The sequence below is a fragment of the Pholis gunnellus genome (assembly GCF_910591455.1).
Source record: "Pholis gunnellus genome assembly, chromosome: 11".
Classification (NCBI taxonomy): Eukaryota; Metazoa; Chordata; class Actinopteri; order Perciformes; family Pholidae; genus Pholis; species Pholis gunnellus.
The window spans coordinates 4439140-4459146 of record NC_136538.1 but is presented as its reverse complement, the minus strand read 5'-3'; the positions used below and the strand labels follow the sequence as shown (position 1 = coordinate 4459146).

General features: G+C 43.5%; 1 protein-coding gene across 1 annotated transcript; it reads right to left on the bottom strand.

Annotated features, from left to right (window-relative positions):
* Positions 1 to 2933: 2933 nt before the first annotated feature.
* On the bottom strand, positions 2934 to 19294 carry LOC306703505 (isoaspartyl peptidase/L-asparaginase-like). The gene is made up of 6 exons (XM_079169490.1): positions 18673 to 19294; positions 8563 to 8705; positions 8253 to 8407; positions 5626 to 5747; positions 3911 to 4021; positions 2934 to 3645 (listed from the first exon to the last, which is right to left on the bottom strand). The coding sequence occupies exons 1-6, from the start codon at positions 18857 to 18859 to the stop codon at positions 3431 to 3433; spliced, it is 933 nt and encodes a 310-aa protein (XP_079025616.1). The 5' UTR covers positions 18860 to 19294; the 3' UTR covers positions 2934 to 3430.
* Between the last annotated feature and the right edge of the window lie 713 nt (positions 19295 to 20007).

The following is a 20007-nucleotide window of genomic DNA, read 5'->3' as shown; positions in this document are numbered from 1 at the left end:
AATAGCATGCTAACTCTTTTGCGATAGCAATCTGGCCAAGAAAGCAGCAACGTCTAACTTTTAAGTGCACTTGTTTTCCTACATACAATAAAATGAAAGTAAAATGCACACATCAACAGAGGGGATTACAAAGACACAGATAGTGTATGATACATAAAGACACAACGGCAACAAGACATGGACAAATAGTTACCCGTCGTTGCGAGAACAGTTTGTGGTTAAAACTTCTGATGAGGATAAACACGCTATTTCGTGTTATTGAGCTACTGTATATTTCCTGCTGTTGACTTTTCTGTTTAGTTCTGCAATAATAGAATAAGGTTTTATGTGAAGTTAATAATGTGTTGGCGATAGGGGGCATCTTTGATGGAAGGATCTCTCCAGTTTTACGTGGTCAGAAAGCCATCCATTTATCTTGATATTTGCTGTAGGAGCTGAGCGTAAGGCTCTTGTACTTAAATTATGCCGAACTTTCAGCCTTCTATAATTAAAACGGGTGAGTTCAACCCCCGTACGGTCATCATGGGCTATAAAGGCCAAAACCCTCTTTTTGTACCAGATTGTAAAACATGTTTAATTCTTCTGTTAAATTGTGTATTTTCACAAAGAGGGTCAATGGGGATTGACTTGCTTTTGGAGTCAGTCTCAAGTGGCCACTTGAGGAACTCCAGTTTTTGGCACGCAAAACGTTTTCAACACCGGAAGTGGCTGCGTGGTGTGCATGAGGACCCATTCATAAAAAAGAAATAAAAACGCACCATAGCGCTACTAGAAGGGAAAAAATGATATATTATACCATCGACTATTTATAAGAAGTGAACGTAGTCATTGTGACGTCACCCCTTGGTTTGTGAACTGCCGTTTTGTGTCACGGCCGTCACCATGTTGTTGTTTTTTGCGCAACGAACGAATGGAAGTTACCATATTTGGAATGTGGAGGAGTGACGTAGAAACCCCGTATACGACTCTGGCAATGACCTGTCAATCACAGTAAGCCCGCCCTAAAGCATACTCTTATTTATGGTCTATTTACTCTAAATGGACCATAATTAACTAAATGAACGTCATGCTGCGTTAAAGAAGACTTAAAACTAGAGATTGAGACCATAAACTCATGTTTACAATGTTTACTGATAAATCAAGAGAGAAGTAGAGTCATTTTCTCATAGACTTCTATACAATCTTTTAGCAACCAGAGGAGTCTTCCCCTGCTGGTCAGTAGATAGAATGCAAGTTTTCATCTGATACCTTTATGTCTACTAAATGTACATTTTTATATTTACCACATCCAAAAATATCAATATTAAATCCATATGTACATTTCTTTGCTCTGGCCTTAGAAGACTGGTCACAAGTCACAAAATAAGTCATGGAACATTTGTATTTTTTACATTTTAATGTTAATATTTATTGAAATACCTCCCTCTCATCAGTCTAGCAGGTTAATACAAACAGGCCAGGTTTAATAACACAACTCTAAAATAACACAATCTCAATATGGACGATGATCTGCGAGCAAAACAATGTGTTGTGTAGAGAGGCGGTAGAGAACCAAATGTGTGTTTCGTCTGCGTGAGAATGCAAACACGGCAGAGGAGAGACAAAGGCAGGGGAGGAGAGAAGCCGCGGGTCCGATTTCACTGATCAGTTTGAGGCGCCGCAGAAGAGATGAGAAAGCACAGATATTCTACTGAGCAGATGGAGAGCTACAGGGACGTCAGAGGAGATGAGAAACCAAATGATGTCATCAACCAGGAGGACATTTTGAGTCTGATCAACCAGGTGAAAAGCTCATTTTCCTTCGACAATAAGGAAGCAAATAGGTTATTTCAGAAATAAGCCCTGTTGCAAACAAACCTTTATGATACTATATATATATATATATATATATATATATATATATATATATATATAAATAAATAAACTCTGACGTTAGCCCCATTTTCATGTCTTTTGACCTCTGTATCACCACATGAATGCTTACTGACATTTATTCTTTATGAATATGTTGCACAATGGATTTAAAAATAATTTATAAACATAATTTGTTTAAACTTTTTGTTGCCTTTACTTTAGTACAGCCGAAGATAGACAAGCAGCATCTGTAAAATCTTCCTTCTTATCAAAATATTAAAATAAAAAAAGCAAAAAGAGTTCATTTATAATGTCGCACAGCAAAGATGAACCCGATCCCATTCTGCACTTTATGTGTCGGCTTGTGTTTCGACAGCACCATCTAGTGGAGCCAAGAGGGAAACGCACGCAGTCAGAGCGCTGCACATCAGCGCACCTCCACACACACGCAGGCTTTATGGGGGAATGAAGCATGAAAGTCACAATGGTCAGGGATTAGAAGGCATTTATTGTCAAGAATCAGTGTTTTCTTTACACAAAGCTTCATCATCTGATCAGCAGCGATTCACAAATACTGGCTCCGGTTCAAACGTTGGCGGCGCTTCACCGACATCCACATAAATCAGATGGATGCTCCGTTCTTACGTCACAAATTATACGGATTTATTACACAAGATAAAGATATGATCACACAAGACTTCTATTATAGAGGAAATATTTTTTGTCAAAAGGTCATTTGAAAATCACAATAATAAAAAAATAAAAACATCTGTTATTCATTTAATTTGAAAAAAGCTTTCTGTTGAAAAAAAAAACCCAAAAGAGAATCATGCATGATACATTTTCTATTCATTCATCTATTTATAATAGTAGAAAATTCCATTTTGATGAAGTTTAAAAATCAAAAAATAGGACTAGGATTTTTGGCAATGTTGTTGCTGTTATATTATTATATATTATATTATATATAGAATACGGCGATTTCAATACTTGTCTAGTTGTCCAGGTATGACAGTTTAAAGTTTTAAAAATGATTTTAAAATGTAGGGAAAATATGATTTCTCCTCAGTTGGGCTGACATTTGTTCTCCAAAGCTGTTGCCTATATGTCTAACTTCGTTTGTGATTTAAACTTTAAAGAAAGTTGCTGTAAAAGCAACTTTTGGTCTACAGAGAGTTGCTGTAAAAGCAACTTTTGGTCTACAGAGAGTTGCTGTAAAAGCAACTTTTGGTCTACAGAGAGTTGCTGTAAAAGCAACTTCTGATCGACAGACATTTTGCAAGTTTAAATGTTGATAAAAGTCACCATTGTGTCTGATATCGTGCAGGTTGTTTGACGATGGGTCTTCACGACCGTGTTAAGAGAAATCTTCGGCTGCCTGTGTGCTGGAGATCATTTCATGATTGCGCCTCATCAGTTGAGTCTGTCTGTATGTTTCTTGACTAATGTCTCTCACATGATTATTAAGATAACGACATATTGGTAAAATCAATACTAAGACGATTGTTCATCAGAACCATTGGTATTAATATTCTTGATTCATTGAATCCTACAAATAGAAGTGTTGCATCTCCTGTCAGAGTGGGTCATCGATGCTCTGCGTGAAGTGTTCCCCGGAGTACAGGCCGTAGTGCACGGTGTCTTTCTGGGCTGCAGCCCAGACCATGTGCAGGCTGGAGAAGCGAGCGGCCCAGTGGCCCCGAGGGTCCACAGTCACCACCCCGCCCAGCCCACCAACTCTGGACTTCATGTAGGCCAGGCCTAAATCACTGGCGGCCTCCACCGACTGACCTGAGAACAGAGGAGAGAAGGAATAATGAGGTTGTTGTTTTAGGATAGTGTTCATCCAGAAGTCAGTGTAACGTGAAGAACAAATCACCTTCTCCGTGACACCATATCCCACTGCAGAAACTGTGTGTGTGTGTGTGTGTGTGTGTGTGTGTGTGTGTGTGTGTGTGTGTGTGTGTGTGTGTGTGTGTGTGTGTGTGTGTGTGTGTGTGTGTGTGTGTGTGTGTGTGTGTGTGTGTGTGTGTGTGTGTGTGTGTGTGTGTGTTACCTTGCTCCATGTGGAACAGGATGAGTCTGGCTAGAGTAACCTTCATGATGGCTTCTCCGTGGCCTGTAGTTGACACTGCTCCCACCTGGTTGTCAGCATAACCTCCACTCCCTGCAGCCGGTGACATTTCAAAAATAAAATAATAAAATAAAATGTTACTTTGAGTTTCATTGCATCGTGTGACTTTAAGGTGGGTGTGGAAAAAAAAAACAGTCAGCTGGAAATGGAAACGTATTGAGATCAATTGGGTGAATCGGACAAAATAATAACGTTTATTTACAACTTTTTTTTTCCCTCTTAAAGTAATTTGCAAATGTGAAGGTGTAAGAAATAAAGTAAACGAGGGAACAGTTCAACAGTTTAATGCCTAAACCCTTCTTTCCAAAGTTATGAAAAGGATGCAATTGCACATCTGTGTCACTAGATGGGAGAGTAATGCTTCAGCTGCTGTTCTTCTAAACTACATTGTGGCGGCATTAACACACGTTTGTTAGCTTTAACACGTATTCTACAGCTATAATTCAATCTGGCCTCAATATTCTAATTTCCCATACTGAAGTTTGTTTGCAATGCTGCCATTTTTATAGAAGAGGAGCAGCAGTAGACGTCTACTTCACAGCTTACAGCACACTGAGGTTCACGCCACGGACAGAAGACGATGTTCAGACATGAGAAGCTGAGCAACAGACTGACTAACAGCTGACCCACTGACTTCCTTGTGATTCAAACGTTTTGGTTTTGATCTTTGTGCCTTTCATCGATAGCCCTCATGTTGCTAAAGCAACTACAAGGAGCTTTAACTTATTGTTAAACAGTCACAGTTTAATACCGGCGCCTCTGTTTGATGGAAACGTAAGTTTGAGGATTGGCTATTTCTAAATAGTTACTTAATGCCTGTCCCCGTGTCCGACTCCCGCCAAATCAGAGGAAATGATTGACAGCATGTAGGACGGAGGAGCCTTCGTTTAGGCTAATTTCACGGGCAAAGTTTGGCAGTTCAAGGAAGTTGGAGGAGATTTTTCGTTAGAGGATTTTAGTTTTCGCATTGCAGTTTGTGGCTACGGCTGATACTGAAGGATCAGCAACAAGAGGAAAAGAACTGACCGTAGAAAACGAAACGCACTGCGAGACATAGTTTGATATAGATGCATGAAAGTATTTGACGTTGGTGGCTAAAAACAAAGTTTTTACATAGCCAAAAATAGATACATGTTAAAAAGAGTTGTGTCTTTGTCTTACGCCCTTCCAAAACAAAAGTGAAAAATCTTTTCGAGACGAAGCGGAACACAAAATGACGGCTCCTTGTACGTCTGACTCAACACAGTCCGATCACTCTTTCACTGATAGTGGCAGATTAGACGAGCCTGTAGCTGTTTACCAAACCTCAGTATTACACAACCCCACGTGTACTCGTCTTCTCAAAGGTCACTCTGGGTTCTGGCACCAGTAAGGTTATGAGTGTGAGCCAGTCGGCGCGGTGTCTCCGACATCATTTGTATAAATTGGTCTGATCACACTGGTCGTCAATTGGAAGCCCCCCTTTTCATTCAAAAGGAACGTGCGTTTCATTATTATTCCACAAAAGAATGAAAGGTTGCCCCGTGCAACGGGTGTCCGCATTGTTGTGCAGCGTTGTTGTCAGCAGACACAGAGCTCGCGGTCGGCTGTTAACAGAGCCGGCTCTCTCTCTCTCTCTCATGTATGTGAGGACTGACCGATGCAGGCCGTGTCGCCCACCCGTCCCTCCATCTGGTTCAGCACCCCACCGGTGGAGGTCGCACAGGCTATGTTGCCCTCGCTGTCGACTGCCACGGCTCCGACTGTGCCCATCTTCCCCCTACACAGCAACACACACAGGAACAGAAGAATTAACTCGGACTGACTTCTTCCTCTTTTCTCCCCGTTAAAGGTTACTTTAGGGAGAGTTCTTCCTGTACCGATGTGAGGGTCCTGGGACAGAGGATGTGTACTGATTGTGAAGCCCTCTGAGGCAAATTTGTGATTTTGGGCTATACAAAATAAATTGAGTTGAATCAACCAAGTTAGAACTAGCTAAAAACTATTGTTTTCTTGTTTTGCTCGGCCTTTCTTCTTTTTTTTCCTTCCTCTCCACTTGTAGGCTTAAGAAAACGCTCTGAAATTTGTAGAGCTTGGCAGGGAGTCGCAGCAATAACATTGAATTCCAATGACGACCCAGAGTCAAAGCAACACAACAAATACAAACTAGAAAATTTCGCAAGAAATTTTGACAGGGTGGCTTCTACTGCCCGAAGATGTCGCAATATACACACACGCCGATGTTACCGGTCGTGTCGTTCAGGTTCAATTGAGATGGTGCTACTCTCTTTTCTGCATTTTAGATTCATACTCTTGGATTGACAGTCCACAAATGGCTCCCGTCATTTCTGTACTGGACATATACATCTTTATTTGAGAAGCCTTTGGAAATGATGGGAGCGTTCTGTACGAACCTCATTCTGAGCTTCATGTTAAGATACAGTTAATCTATGGGGCTTTTATTTTGAAAGGGTGGGACTGGGTGGGTGAGAGAGGGGGAGAGGAGACATATTCATAATGTTTGACACAAACACAAAGGTTATTAAATGGCAGGCTTCATCACAAGTATTCCAGTTAGGATTCACTCTGTGGGGCTTTTATTTTGAAATGGGGGGAGACAGAAAGATAGAGAGAGACAGAGTGAGTGAGTGAGACAGACAGACAGAGAGAGAGGAAGACAGACATAGAGAGAGACAGACAGACAGACAGTGTGTGTAGAGAGACAGACAGAGAGAGCCTGCGTGCGTGTGTAACTGGTTGACATGGTGAGGACGCACCTGGTGTTAGAGGCAGACTGATTAAGAAACTTTACAGTAAACAGTGATTTTGAACAAAACTCCTGCCTCCTTTTAACAAAAAGCAGGAGTCTGAGTGCCAAAATATGGATACCGTGAGAAAAATAAGACTCTGGCGAACGCGCTGATGTGTTCTTTATGTTTGTGGTGTTAAAAATGTGAGCTCCAGAGCAATATACAAAAGTGGTACCGTCTGCTTTCTTTGAGAAATGAGTGGTCAGATTTAACATGGAGTCTAATGGAGCAGAAAGCTGGTTTTCCTGTCAATTAAGGTCTGTAGTGCAAAATGTGTAAATGTGCTGGATTCCACAGTCATTTCTCTAGACCAGCACACGATTAGCTAACTTTTTGCAAAAAATAATGCATGAAGAGTGAAAATTGTGGGACACTGAGCAATTTGTTTGTAGAAATCACAGAATATTTTCCTGCTCTGCTCCACTCTGACAATTATGCCCTCACTCTAGCCCTTAACGAGCTGCGCAATACACACCCATTCTAAAATCTGAAATGGACCCAAAATGTTCCTGAAACTTAATCTGCGACTTCATGAAAACTGTGCTAGCTATCAAAATGTCCATTTGGCTCAATAACGTCCAGCGTTTTGTCTACGTTTTAAACTTTAAATCATTTTTCTACGTTAAAGTATGGCTTGTCAATATGGGTCCAAAGTTCTGTGTTTTTTTTGCTCTCTTCACGCCGAAACCCCATTCAGTCTATGGGGCAATTTTGCTCCGTTTTTCGGGATTTTCGGGAAAACCGCTGGGCGAATCTCTTATAAAAGTCATAGCACACCATTCCCGATCGGGCCGCACGGTTGGATATACTTTTCGCGCCGCTGTTGGCAACGCTGTTTGAGGAGAAGCGTGCCAAACTTTTGGATCAAGATTATTATTAAGCCCGCAGGATTACAGTTTGGCACAGGCAGTTTTACTGCCTTTGTGCCACAAAGCCACACTGAAAAATAAACCTGTGCAAACATCCAAAAGAGCCTCCTCAAACTACGACGGCTGCAAAATCAAAATTGCCATTGTTGATTCGGGAGCTTGTGTGCTCCAAATATTCCTCACTTTCCAATAAATATTCACTCAAGAGGGTTGTGAGGTATGAGGAGTGTATTTAGTTACATCCAGGGGAATCTGTGGGGGCTATTAGTTCAGCCCCCACCCCCGCCTCGATTGGGAAAACCTGACATCACTGAGGATGTTGCAGTCCCTTAAATGTGCCTCTGAGGAGACCCAGGTGTATCCTATCCTAGTTTCCTCACAATCTGCTCGGTCTTTGGTCATCTGGTCTGAAGAGACAGTTAAAGAATTGATTGCTGTTCCGTGTTTTTTTGAATGACTTGCATTACGGATCAACAGCAGAGAAGGGGATTGTGCAGCAGGGCTGGTTTTGAGTTTCTATCAACGTCTGGACATGTTTGGACGTGTTTTATGCCGAGTCAGTGCTGGAATCAGTCAAAAAAGAGTTCACACAGTGCTTCGTCTCACATTTGGCACTCCACGGGGTCGGCGTCGGGTGCCAGGTTCTTTGTCCAGTGCATGCGGGAGTACTCTGTGATGAGGGACTCGGGGGGCACCTCGGGGACACCCATGGACCGGGCGAACCGATTGGCCCCCTCTGACGTCAGACACGCATGACTCGTCTGAAATAGAGTATCAAAAATTCCCTCCAATGAAACACATCTAGAAACTATTACAGAGCCTATTTGTACTGTGGTGTGTTTCAAGGTACACTTTTTAAACTGATACTTTTTACACTGATAAATTGCATGTTCATCCCAGATTGAAATGTACGCACCTTGTCCATAACCAGCCTTGCTAGCTGGATGGGGTTGGCTATGTTGCGAACAGCAGACACGGCACCACTGCCCAGCGCTTTCCCATCCATCACAATGGCATCCATCTCCACCTCCCCTTTGGCGTTCAGCACCGACCCACACCCTGGAAGTGACAATGAATCTCTTGTGCACAGAGGTGACATTTGGCCTACAGCTAGAGCTGCAGGACAGCTCGTGAAGTACCGAAGATGTAAAAGCGTTCAAGAGCATGTAATACAGTTGGGTCTAGTATAATTGTTGCATTGTCTGGCTATGGAGAGACGATATAGTTGAAGGGAAATTTCTGGAGGGGAAAGATTTTGCTCAAGCTTTGTAATTAACTACTATTATTTTTTTAGTATGTCTATATATACGATATTTATCTACAGTCAGGGCCATTAGTATTTGGACTGTGACACAATTTTAGCCTGTCTACACGACTCCAATGGATTTCAAACTAAGCAGTCAATATGTGGTTGAAGTTTAGACTTTCAGCTTTATGGATAAAACTACAATATTACATGAACCGTTGTGGAATTATGGCCATTTTTTTACAGCCCCTGATATTTTCAGAGGCTCAAAAGTAATTGGACAATTGTCTGACAAACGGTTTCATGGCCAGGTGTAGCCTGTTCTGTCTCTATTTCATGACAAATGATGCTGACAATAGGATTCAAAATGTTATATTAGCAGTTGGTAGTTGGTCCTTGGAACTCTCAGCATGAAACCAAAAAGGTGTCGATGAAGGAGGCCATTATTAGGTTTTTAACCTCTCAGTCAGATAGCAGAAACATTAGGATTGACCAAATCAACAGTTTGGTACATTTTTAAAAAGAAGGAATTCACAGGCAAGCTAACCAACAGCAACGAGCCCTGAAGGCCACGCAAGACATCTAAAGTGGTTGGTTGCAGAATTCTTACCTTGGTGAAGAAAAACCCTTCATAACATCTACTGAAGTCAAGAACACTCTGGAGGAGGTAGGCGTGTCATTGTTAAAGCCTACAATCTTCATGAATGTAAATACAGAGGGTTCACAACAAGGTGCAAACCTCTGGTGACACTGAAGAACAGGAAGGCCGACTAGACTTTAACAGAACACATGTGAAACAGCCTGACCAGTTTGGGAACAAGGTTCTTTGGATGAAACCAAGATGAACTTGTACCAGAATGATGGGAAGAGAAAAGTGTGGAGAAGGAAAGAAACGGCTCATGATGCCAATTGAACTGGGTCACTGGTGTTCATTGATGATGTCACAGCTGATAGAAGCAGCAGGATGAGTTCTGAGGTGTTTCGGGCTAAACTATCTGCTCAGATTCAGACTAATGCTACAAAACTGATTGGACGGCGCCTCACAGTGCAGATGGATTATGACCTAAAGATAATGTGAAAACAACCCAAGAGCTTCTTATGGCAAAACAAATTGAATATTCTTCAATTGGCCAAGTCAGTCACCTGATCTCAACCCAAGCGAGCAGCTTTTCACTTCCTTAAGATAAACCTGAAGGCAGAAAGACCCACAAACAGGCAGCAGCTGAAGGAGGCTGCAGTAGAAGGTCTGTTAAAGCATCTCAAGGGAGGGAACTCAGCGTTTGGTGATGTTTATGGTGCCAGACTTCAGGCAATCATTGACTGCAAAGGATTTTCCGCCAAGTATTACAGATAATGATTATATTCACAACTAGAAAAGGTCAGGCCGGAGGCCTGGGCGAGCCGATCGCCGGCAGCATAGACTAGCTCTAGGGACGTGAAACGTCACCTCGCTAGCGGGGAAAGAGCCGGAGCTGGTGCAGGAGGTGGAGCGATACCATCTAGATATAGTTGGACTCACCTCCACACACAGTACTGGCTCTGGAACCAAGCTCCTGGAGAAGGGTTGGACTTTGTCCTTTTCCGGAGTTGCCCAAGGTGAGAGGCGCCGGGCGGGAGTGGGGATACTCGCGAGTCCCCGGCTGAGCGCCGCTGTGTTGGAGTTCTCCCCGAAGAACGAGAGGGTCGCCTCCATGCGCCTACGGGTTGCGGGGAGCAAGGCTCTGACTGTGGTTTGTGCTTATGCACCAAACAGCAGTTCAGAGTATCCGGCCTTCTTGGAGTCGGTGGGAGGGGTCCTGGAAAGGGCACCGCCTGCCGACTCCATAGTTCTCCTGGGGGACTTCAACGCTCACGTGGGCAATGACGGAGAAACCTGGCGGGGGGTGATTGGGAGGAACGGCTTGCCCGATCTGAACCCGAGTGGTGTCTCGTTATTGGACTTCTGTGCTAGCCACGGTTTGGCCATAACGAACACCATGTTCGAACATAAGGTGGCTCATAAGTGTACCTGGTACCAGAACACCTTAGGCCGGAGATCAATGATCGACTTTGTAATCGTATCATCTGATCTGCGGCCGTATGTCTTGGACACTCGGGTGAAGAGAGGAGCAGAGCTGTCAACTGATCACCATCTGGTGGTGAGTTGGATCAGATGGCAAGGGAACCGGTTGGAAAGACCCGGCAAGCCCAAACGTATAGTGAGGGTGAACTGGGAACGTCTGGCGGAGGACCCTGTCCGGGAGGTCTTTAACTCCCACCTCCGGAAGAACTTCTCACACATCCCGAGGGAGGTTGGGAACATGGAATCCGAATGGACCATGTTCAAAGCCTCTATTGTGGACGCGGCCGCTAGGAGCTGTGGCCGGAAGGTCATCGGTGCCTGTCGTGGCGGCAACCCGAGAACCCGGTGGTGGACACCGGAGGTGAGGGAAGCTGTCAAGCTGAAGAAGGAGGCCTTCAGGGCCTGTTTGGCCCAGGGATCTCCTGAAGCAGCTGAGAGGTACCGGCAGGCCAGAAGGACTGCAGCTAAGGTGGTCGCGGGTGCTAAAACTCGGGCATGGGAGGAGTTCGGGGAGGCCATGGAGAAGGACTTTCGGTTGGCCTCAAGGAGGTTTTGGCAAACCATCCGACGGCTCAGGAAGGGAAAGCAGGGCCTACCCCAGGCTGTTCTCAGCAGGGGGGGGAACTGTTGACCCGGACGGGGGACATCGTTGGGCGGTGGAAAGAACACTTTGAGGAACTCCTAAACCCGACCAACATGTCCTCTGCAGAGGAGGCAGCGCCTGAAGACCTGGGGGGCTCACCCATATCCCTGGCAGAGGTCGCTAAGGTAGTCAAAAAGCTCCTTGGTGGCAAGGCGCCGGGGGTGGATGAGATCCGCCCTGAGATGCTGAAGGCGCTGGACACTGTTGGGCTGTCTTGGCTGACACGCCTCTTCAGTGTTGCATGGGGGTCGGGATCAGTGCCCATGGACTGGCAGACCGGGGTGGTGGTTCCGATTTTCAAAAAGGGGGACCGGAGAGTGTGCTCGAATTATCAGGGTATCACACTACTCAGCCTCCCGGGGAAAGCTTATGCCAGGGTGCTGGAAAGGAGGCTCCGACCGTTTGTCGAACCTCGGATTCAAGAGGAGCAGTGCGGATTCCGTCCTGGCCATGGAACAGTAGACCAGCTCTTCACCCTCGCAAGACTACTGGAGGGATTCTGGGAGTTTGCCCAACCAGTCTACATGTGTTTTGTGGACTTGGAGAAGGCTTTCGACCGGGTCCCTCGGGGGTTCTTGTGGGGGGTGCTGCGGGAGTATGGGGTGCCGGACCCGTTACAACGGGCGATCCGGTCTCTGTACGACTGCAGTAGGAGCTGTGTCCGCATTCTCGGCAATAAGTCAGACACGTTCCCGGTGGGTGTTGGCCTCCGCCAGGGCTGCCCTTTGTCACCGGTCCTGTTCGTGACTTTCATGGACAGGATTTCTAGGCGCAGCCGGGGGGTGGAGAACGTCAGGTTCGGGGGTCTCGGGATCACCTCTCTGCTATTTGCAGACGATGTGGTCCTCTTGGCCTCCTCGGATCGTGACCTCCATCATTCATTGGGGCGGTTTGCAGCCGAGTGTGAAGCGGCGGGGATGAGAGTTAGCACCTCCAAATCCGAGGCCATGGTGCTCTGCCGGAAACCGGTGGATTGCTCCCTCCAGGTGGGGACGGAGTGCCTACCTCAAGTGAAGGAGTTTAAGTATCTCGGGGTCTTGTTCACGAGTGAGGGTAAGATGGAGCGGGAGATCGACAGGCGGATCGGTGCGGCTGCAGCAGTAAAGCAGGCGCTGCACCGGACCGTCTTGGTGAAGAGAGAGCTGAGCCGGAAGGCAAAGCTCTCAATTTACTGGTCGGTCTACGTTCCTACCCTCACCTATGGTCACGAACTCTGGGTCGTGACCGAAAGGACAAGGTCGCGGGTACAAGTGGCCGAAATGAGTTTCCTCCGTAGGGTGGCCGGGCTCAGCCTTAGAGATAGGGTAAGGAGCTCGGACATCAGGAGGGAACTTGGAGTCGAGCCGCTACTCCTTCGCATTGAAAGGAGTCAGCTGAGGTGGTTCGGGCATCTGATTAGGATGCCTCCTGGACGCCTCCCACTGGAGGTTTTCCGGGCACGTCCAACTGGGAAGAGACCCCGGGGAAGACCCAGAACACGCTGGAGGGATTATATCTCCCAGCTGGCCTGGGAACGCCTCGGGATCCCCCAGTATGAGCTGGAAAATGTTGCAGGTGAGAGGGAAGTCTGGGTCAGCCTGCTTGGCCTGCTGCCACCGCGACCCGACCCCGGATAAGCGGAGGAAAATGGATGGATGGACAACTAGAAAATGCATTTCCTGCTGAAAATGCGTTGGAATGCTGAAAGCTGAAATGAATTGCAAAAACATTGCTGAAAATAGATATCCAATTCAAAAAAGAAATTGCAAAAAGCTTAATAATTCAAAAAGTTTAAAGATTACAAATTGCTGAAAATACAGAAATGGGAGACTACCTGTCTGAAAAATGTTGAAGCCCAAAAGCATTTAAACTGCTGAAAACCCTTCTAGTTGAAATGTTGAACTATGGTGTCTGTAGCTGAAAGTATGAGAAAGAAGAAGGCTTTGAAAGTTGAAGAAGTTTAAGAGGATTTGAAAATGTTCTCCATTGATATCCCATTCAAAAAAGATTGCAAAAAGCTGAATAATTCAAAACGTTTAAGGATTAGAAACATGAAGAGATATAGTACCCCTCTGCTGAAAGAGCTGAACATTTTGATCTTTGAACGGTTTCTGTGGCTTAAGAAATGTCAGCAGTAGTGATATTTGTAGTAGTAGTAGTAAAACGTTTTAGTTGTAGAAGTATTGTTAGCAGTATTACGGGGAGTCCTCTAAAAGTCTCCAATACCTGAATGACTGTATGAGAGAAACACACACAGAGAGAGATAGAGAGAGGAGTGTGAGTGCACATGTGTCTGTTAGTCTGTGTTTATAAATATCCCTAATTAGAAACACCTGTGTGCCTGCAGCATTTTAATGGAGATAAAACTGTGAAACACCTCTCAAACAAATCCTCAAAAACCCCATAACCGTAGCTCCTATTGCTCTGATATCAATACATGAGCGGAAAGGATGAGTTGAACAACAGATCCTGTGAAAATTGTGTCTGTAGTGTAAAAAATGTGGGTAAACTGGCGATGTAGAAATGGAGTACCGAGTTCTGTGGAAGATGTTGTAATGGTAAAAGATATGCTTATGTGCGTATAACGTTTAAATGTACAATGTAATCAGCTAGGCCCGTATAACAGAGTAAAGGAATGTTTGTGTGCTTAACATGAACTCATGTTCGTGTGCTTAACATGAACTCATGTTCGTGTGCTTAACATGAACTCATGTTCGTGTGCTTAAACATGAACTCACCATGACCTGTCCTTTGTAAGAAACATGACTCATCAGAAACATAACAGTTTGCAGAAGGTAAAAACGGAACCAGCGCCTTGTAGAAACAACACCTCGGTAAAACAAGAAATAACACCTTTGAGATGGAAGGTACCTAGATGCAGCGAAACGCGCTGGACATGGTCTCTAAGTGTATAAATACTCTGTACGTGAAACTGTTCTTTGAAGTCACTTCCACAGACTCTGCAATACGTATCTGTGAAACTGTTCTCCGCTTGCGCAAGCTAATAAATTGACTCTTACTACTTTGAGTATTCATCAGACTCTGTTTATTTAACCAACTTATCCCGCATCTGCATAGAAATATTCCACAACAATGTTTTTGCAGCAAGATTTAACATTGGTCTCTATGGAGCAGAAAGTTGTTTTTTCCTCTCAATTAAGTGATTTTCTGCCAAATGTTTAATCTGTGGGATTCCACAGTCACTTGTGTACGACAACGACACGATTAGCTACTTCAAGATCCCAAAAATATATATGAAGAGTGAACATTGTGGAGTCCAAGGCAAAAGACAAATATTTTTTTCACAAGAATCGAAAGCTGCTCTTCACTGTAGCGGTGACATCACGCACTCTAAGCTGCGCAATACACACCCATTATAAAGGCAGAAAAGGACTGAAAAAATCATAAAAGTTAAAATGGGACAGTTCAAAAAGTTGAAAAGATATCAAAAAGCTGAATTATGCGGCAATAGATCAGGGTTTTTCCAACATTTTAAAGTTGAAATGGTGTCTGTAGCTGAAAGTATGAGGAAGTTGAAGGATTTGAAAGTTGAAGAAGTTTAAGAGGATTTGAAAATATTCTCCATAGACATCCCATTCAAAAAAAATTGCAAAAAGCTTAATAATTCAAAAAGTTGAAAGATTAGAAATATTAAAAGTCATATTACCCCTCTCCTGAAAGAGCTGAACATTTTGATAGTCGAACGGTTTCTGTAGCTTAAAAAAGGGAAAAGTACTCTCAAAATCTCTAAGACCTAAATGAATATATGAGAGACACAGAGAGAGAGAGCGATAGACTGAGTGAATGAGTGTGAGAGTGAGAAAGAGACAGACTCAGACAGTTAGATGGACTGAGTGAGTGAGATAGGCAGACAGACAGTTATATGTACTGAGTGAGTGAGTGAGACAGGCAGACAGACAGTTATATGTACTGAGTGAGTGAGTGAGACAGGCAGACAGACAGTTTTATGTACTGAGTGAGTGAGACAGACCGACAGACAGACAGACAGACTCAGACCGTTAGATGGACTGAGTGAGTGAGACAGGCAGACAGACAGTTATATGTACTGACTGAGTGAGTGACACAGGCAGACAGACAGTTATATGTACTGAGTGAGTGAGTGAGACAGGCAGACAGACAGTTATATGTACTGACTGAGTGAGTGAGACAGAGAGGCAGACAGACAGACAGACAGGAGGTCTAAAAATGCCTTTGACTGAATATCTCCAAGTCGTGTGTGTGTGTAGAGAGAGAGCGTGCCTGCGTGCGTAACTGGTTGCCATGGTGAGGACGCACCTGGTGTTAGAAGCAGACTGATTAAGAAACGATTTTCAACAAAACTACCTCTCGAACATATGCTCTTTATACCAAAACCAGTCAATCTCAAAAAACATCAATCTCCATTGATATCTCATTCAAAAAAGATTGCAAAAAATGTAATAATTCAAAACGTTTAAAGATTAGAAACATGAAGAGATATAGCACCCCTCTGCTGAAAGAGCTGAACATTTTGATATTTGAACGGTTTCTGTGGCTTAAAGAAATGTCAGCAGTAGTGATATTTGTAGTAGTAGTAGTTAAAATGTTTTAGTTGTAGTAGAAGTATTATTAGCAGTAGCAGTATTAGGGGGAGTCCTCTAAAAGTCTCCAAGACCTGAATGACTGCATGAGAGAAACACACAGACAGAAACACACAGACAGATAGAGAGAGGAGTGTGAGTGCACGTGTCTGTGAGTCTGTGTGTTTATAAACATCCCTAATTAGAAACACCTGTGTGCCTGCAGCATTTTAATGGAGATAAAACTGTGAAACACCTCTCAAACAAATCCTCAAAAACCCCATAACCGTAGCTCCTTTTACTCCGATATCAATACATGAGCGGAAGGATGAGTTGAACAACAGATCCTGTGAAAATTGTGTCTGTAGTGTAAAAAATGTGGCTAAACTGGCAATGTAGAAATGGGGTACTGAGTTCTGTGGAAGATGTTTTTGCAGCAAGATTTAACATTGAGCTCTATGGAGCAGAAAGTTGGTTTTCCTCTCAATTAAGTCATTTTCTGCCAAATGTGTAAATCTGTGGGATTCCACAATCACTTTTTAACGAGAAGACAGGATTAGCTACTGTATGAACTAAAGAATATATATGAAGAGTGAAAATTGTGGAGGCAAAGGCAAAAGACAAATATTTTTTTCACAAGAATCTGAAGCTGCTCTTCACTCTAGCGGTGACATCACACACTCTAAGCTGCGCAATACACACCCATTATAAAGGCAGAAAAGGACTGAAAAAATCATAAAAGTTAAAATGGGACAGTTAAAAAACTATACAAGATATCAAAAAGCTAAATTATGCGGCAATAGATCAGAATTTTCTTAACAGTTTAAAGTTTAAATTGTGTCTGTAGCTGAAAGTATGAGGAAGTTGAAGGATTTGAAAGTTGAAGAAGTTTAAGAGGATTTGAAAAAATTCTCCATAGACATCCCATTCAAAAAAAGTTGAAAAAAGCTTAATAATTCAAAAAGTTTAAAGATTAGAAATATGAAGAGACATAGCATAAATGTCCTTAAAGAGCTGAACATTTTGATAGTTGAACGGTTTCTGTAGCTTAAAATATGAAGAAGAAGATGCGTTTCAAAGAATGGGGACGGAAGAAATATAAAAAGAGGAACTAGAAAATGCATTTCCTGCTGAAAATGCGTTGGAATGCTGAAAGCTGAAATTAATTGCGAAAACATTGCTGAAAATAGATATCCAATTAAAAAAAAATTGCAAAAAGCTTAATAATTCAAAAGATTTAAAGATTACAAATGTGAAAAGTTCTATCAGCCCTCTCCTGAAAGAGCTGAACATTTTGATAGTCGAACGGTTTCTGTAGCTTAAAAAGACCTGAATGACTGTATGAGAGAGAGACACAGAAAACAGAGAGAGAGAGAGATAGACTGAGTGAATGAGTGTGAGAGAGTGAGAAAAAGACAGGCAGACAGACAGTTAGATGGACTGAGTGTGAGACAGGCAGACAGGAAGACAGACAGTTAGATGGACTGTTAGATCCTGTTGGAATGCTTAAAAGCATTCCAACAATTATGTTAGTTTGTCTCATTACCTTTGAGCCTCTGAAAATGGGGATGACTGTGTAGAAATGGCTGTAATTCCTAAACAGTTATTAATGTGATTTTTTTGTTTTATCCATTGAATGAAAGCTGAAAGTCTACACAAAACAGAGTTAAACTCTTGGCCATGAACAAGCCACCAAGGTAAAAGTGCCTAAAAAACACCAATAACAAATTGCCACATGCTGTAAAAGGGGAAGCAGCACATCAACAAGTTGCCGGTCTAACAGTAACGAGTTTTGTACATGATTCAACGTGTAAACATTTTTTTTTTTTTAAATGTATTGCTATGTGTTTTTCTTTTCAAAAAAAAGTATGACAGCAATTCATTATTAAATGAAGCTGAGCGCAAGTTCAGTTAGGAAGACACTCACTCGTAATCTCTGTCTCTCCTCTCCTTGGAATTACTCTATCAGCTGATTGGGGGGCGTGTACTTTTAAGTAACCAACCAGATTCTGCACACAGCTTCCTTAAGCCAATCATATCGTTGCTGTCAACTTTAAACGTGTTCTCCTGTCTGCTGCTGCCAGTTGTCATTTCAGCTATGCAGACGCGACCCTCCTCCACCCCAGTCACCTCCAGTCAGCATCACAGTCATGCTCCTGATTCATCATCAGATTGCAGCAACTCCCTTCACCACCACCACCAGAGTCTGGACTCCAGGAGGGATTAGGCCTATTGGACCTCCGTACCCCTACCCTCTGTGATTGTACTTCAGGATGGAGTCCAATCGCCAAAGACTTTGCACTTTTCATATTTGAGGCATGTGTAATAAATCATTGTTAAACTATAAAACAAGTCTCTCCTGATTGAAATAATATGATTATATACCAAAGCAATAGGATAGAATAGCACACTATGAACATGAAAACAAATACAAAAAAAGACGAAACATGTATCGAACAAGTGCAACACGTTCAGACTTTGACAAAAGGAAGAAAAGCGACATTACGCTGCGTACGTTTCAAATGTTTTTACGTTACCTGCGTTGAAGGAGGGGTTGTTTTCCAGCTGACTCACAGCCTCCACCACGGCGTCCATGCTGCTGCCTCCTCCCCGGAGGACGGCGTACCCGGCTCGGGCCGCCGAGCACACCTCCGACGTGGACTTTCCGGACCGCTCCTTCGGGCTATCACCCGCCCCTCCGTGGATCACCACCACCGGCAACATGTCAATCACCTGGGGAGGAAACGCGTAGAGCTTGAGAAATCATTTAATTTGTATTAAATAGTGGGACTACATGATGAAGCATGTTGTCTGGTGGCTGGTAGGGACTGTGATAAACAGCTGTTTAACGGAAACAACACCTTCGGATCAAGTGTCGCTCAGTGTCTCTTAACATAAGTGGAGATGCCCTGATCAAGTGTTTTTTAGCCGATAAATATAAATATATTTAAAAAATATTTAAAAAATGATTTTAACCACCTGAAGTCAGTGTTGTAAACCTGTATCCCTTTACCTTGTTACTATCATCTATAGTGGTTATTTGCATAAAAACACAACTCAAAATGATTAGAAAATGAACTCTTGTATTTTCATTTCAACAGTTGCATTGATTGAAATGATTGGCATCAGTATAGTTTACATGATGTATTAGAAGCTCCCTAAAGCTGATCCTGATTGCATTTTATTTACTGAATCTGTCACGGGGCATGGTGGAGTACTCAAGCGCAGACCAGGCAGAGTAGTGTGAAAAGGGTATATTTAATGAACAAAACAATCCAATCGCAGACCATACAGGAATCGGCAGGGGATCCACAGAACAGACAAGAGACGATGGGGGGAAATCCAGCAGGAATGAGACAGGGAAGGCAGACTGGAAAACCGGGAACAGGACAAGCCGAACGGGCGGGTAGACATTACAAGGATCTGGCAAGGAGTGACTGAGGGGCAGGAGTTTATGTAGGGGGAAGAACAGGTGAGAGGAGTTGTGCTGATGAGGGGGAAGTGCTTGATTAGTGATCAGAGGCAGGTGAAGGGAATAGGCTGAGGGAGTGACTGACAGGTAGAGTGAGGAGGGTAGACAAACACAGAACACAGACGCAAAGCCTAATCGTGACAGAATCAACGGCGGATAACGATCGGCGGGCGATAAATCTGGACATCCCGATATGAAACTTTCAGTCTGCTAACTGTTTACTACGCATCACAGAACTGGAACACACTTCCAGAAGATATTATTTGACTACCTTTAAATACTTGTATGCTCTCTGCCTCTGACTAAACCCTAAACACTGCACCATGTCCACCTTACAGCTCCACCTCTAGTATTTTATGATCTGTTTTTGATTTCTTTCAAAATGGTCTCTGGCTGTTTC

What these genes read in the sequence shown, in the direction of transcription:
- LOC306703505 (XM_079169490.1), bottom strand. Translation starts at nt 18,859, where the DNA reads ATGTTGCCGGTGGTGGTGATCCACGGAGGGGCGGGTGATAGCCCGAAG. An exon ending in CAAGGCTGGTTATGGACAAG is followed by an intron (nt 8,408 to 8,562) that starts GTGCGTACATTT and finishes ACTCTATTTCAG; the next exon opens with ACGAGTCATGCGTGTCTGAC. An exon ending in CCTGTTCCACATGGAGCAAG is followed by an intron (nt 3,646 to 3,910) that starts GTAACACACACA and finishes CTCTGTTCTCAG; the next exon opens with GTCAGTCGGTGGAGGCCGCC.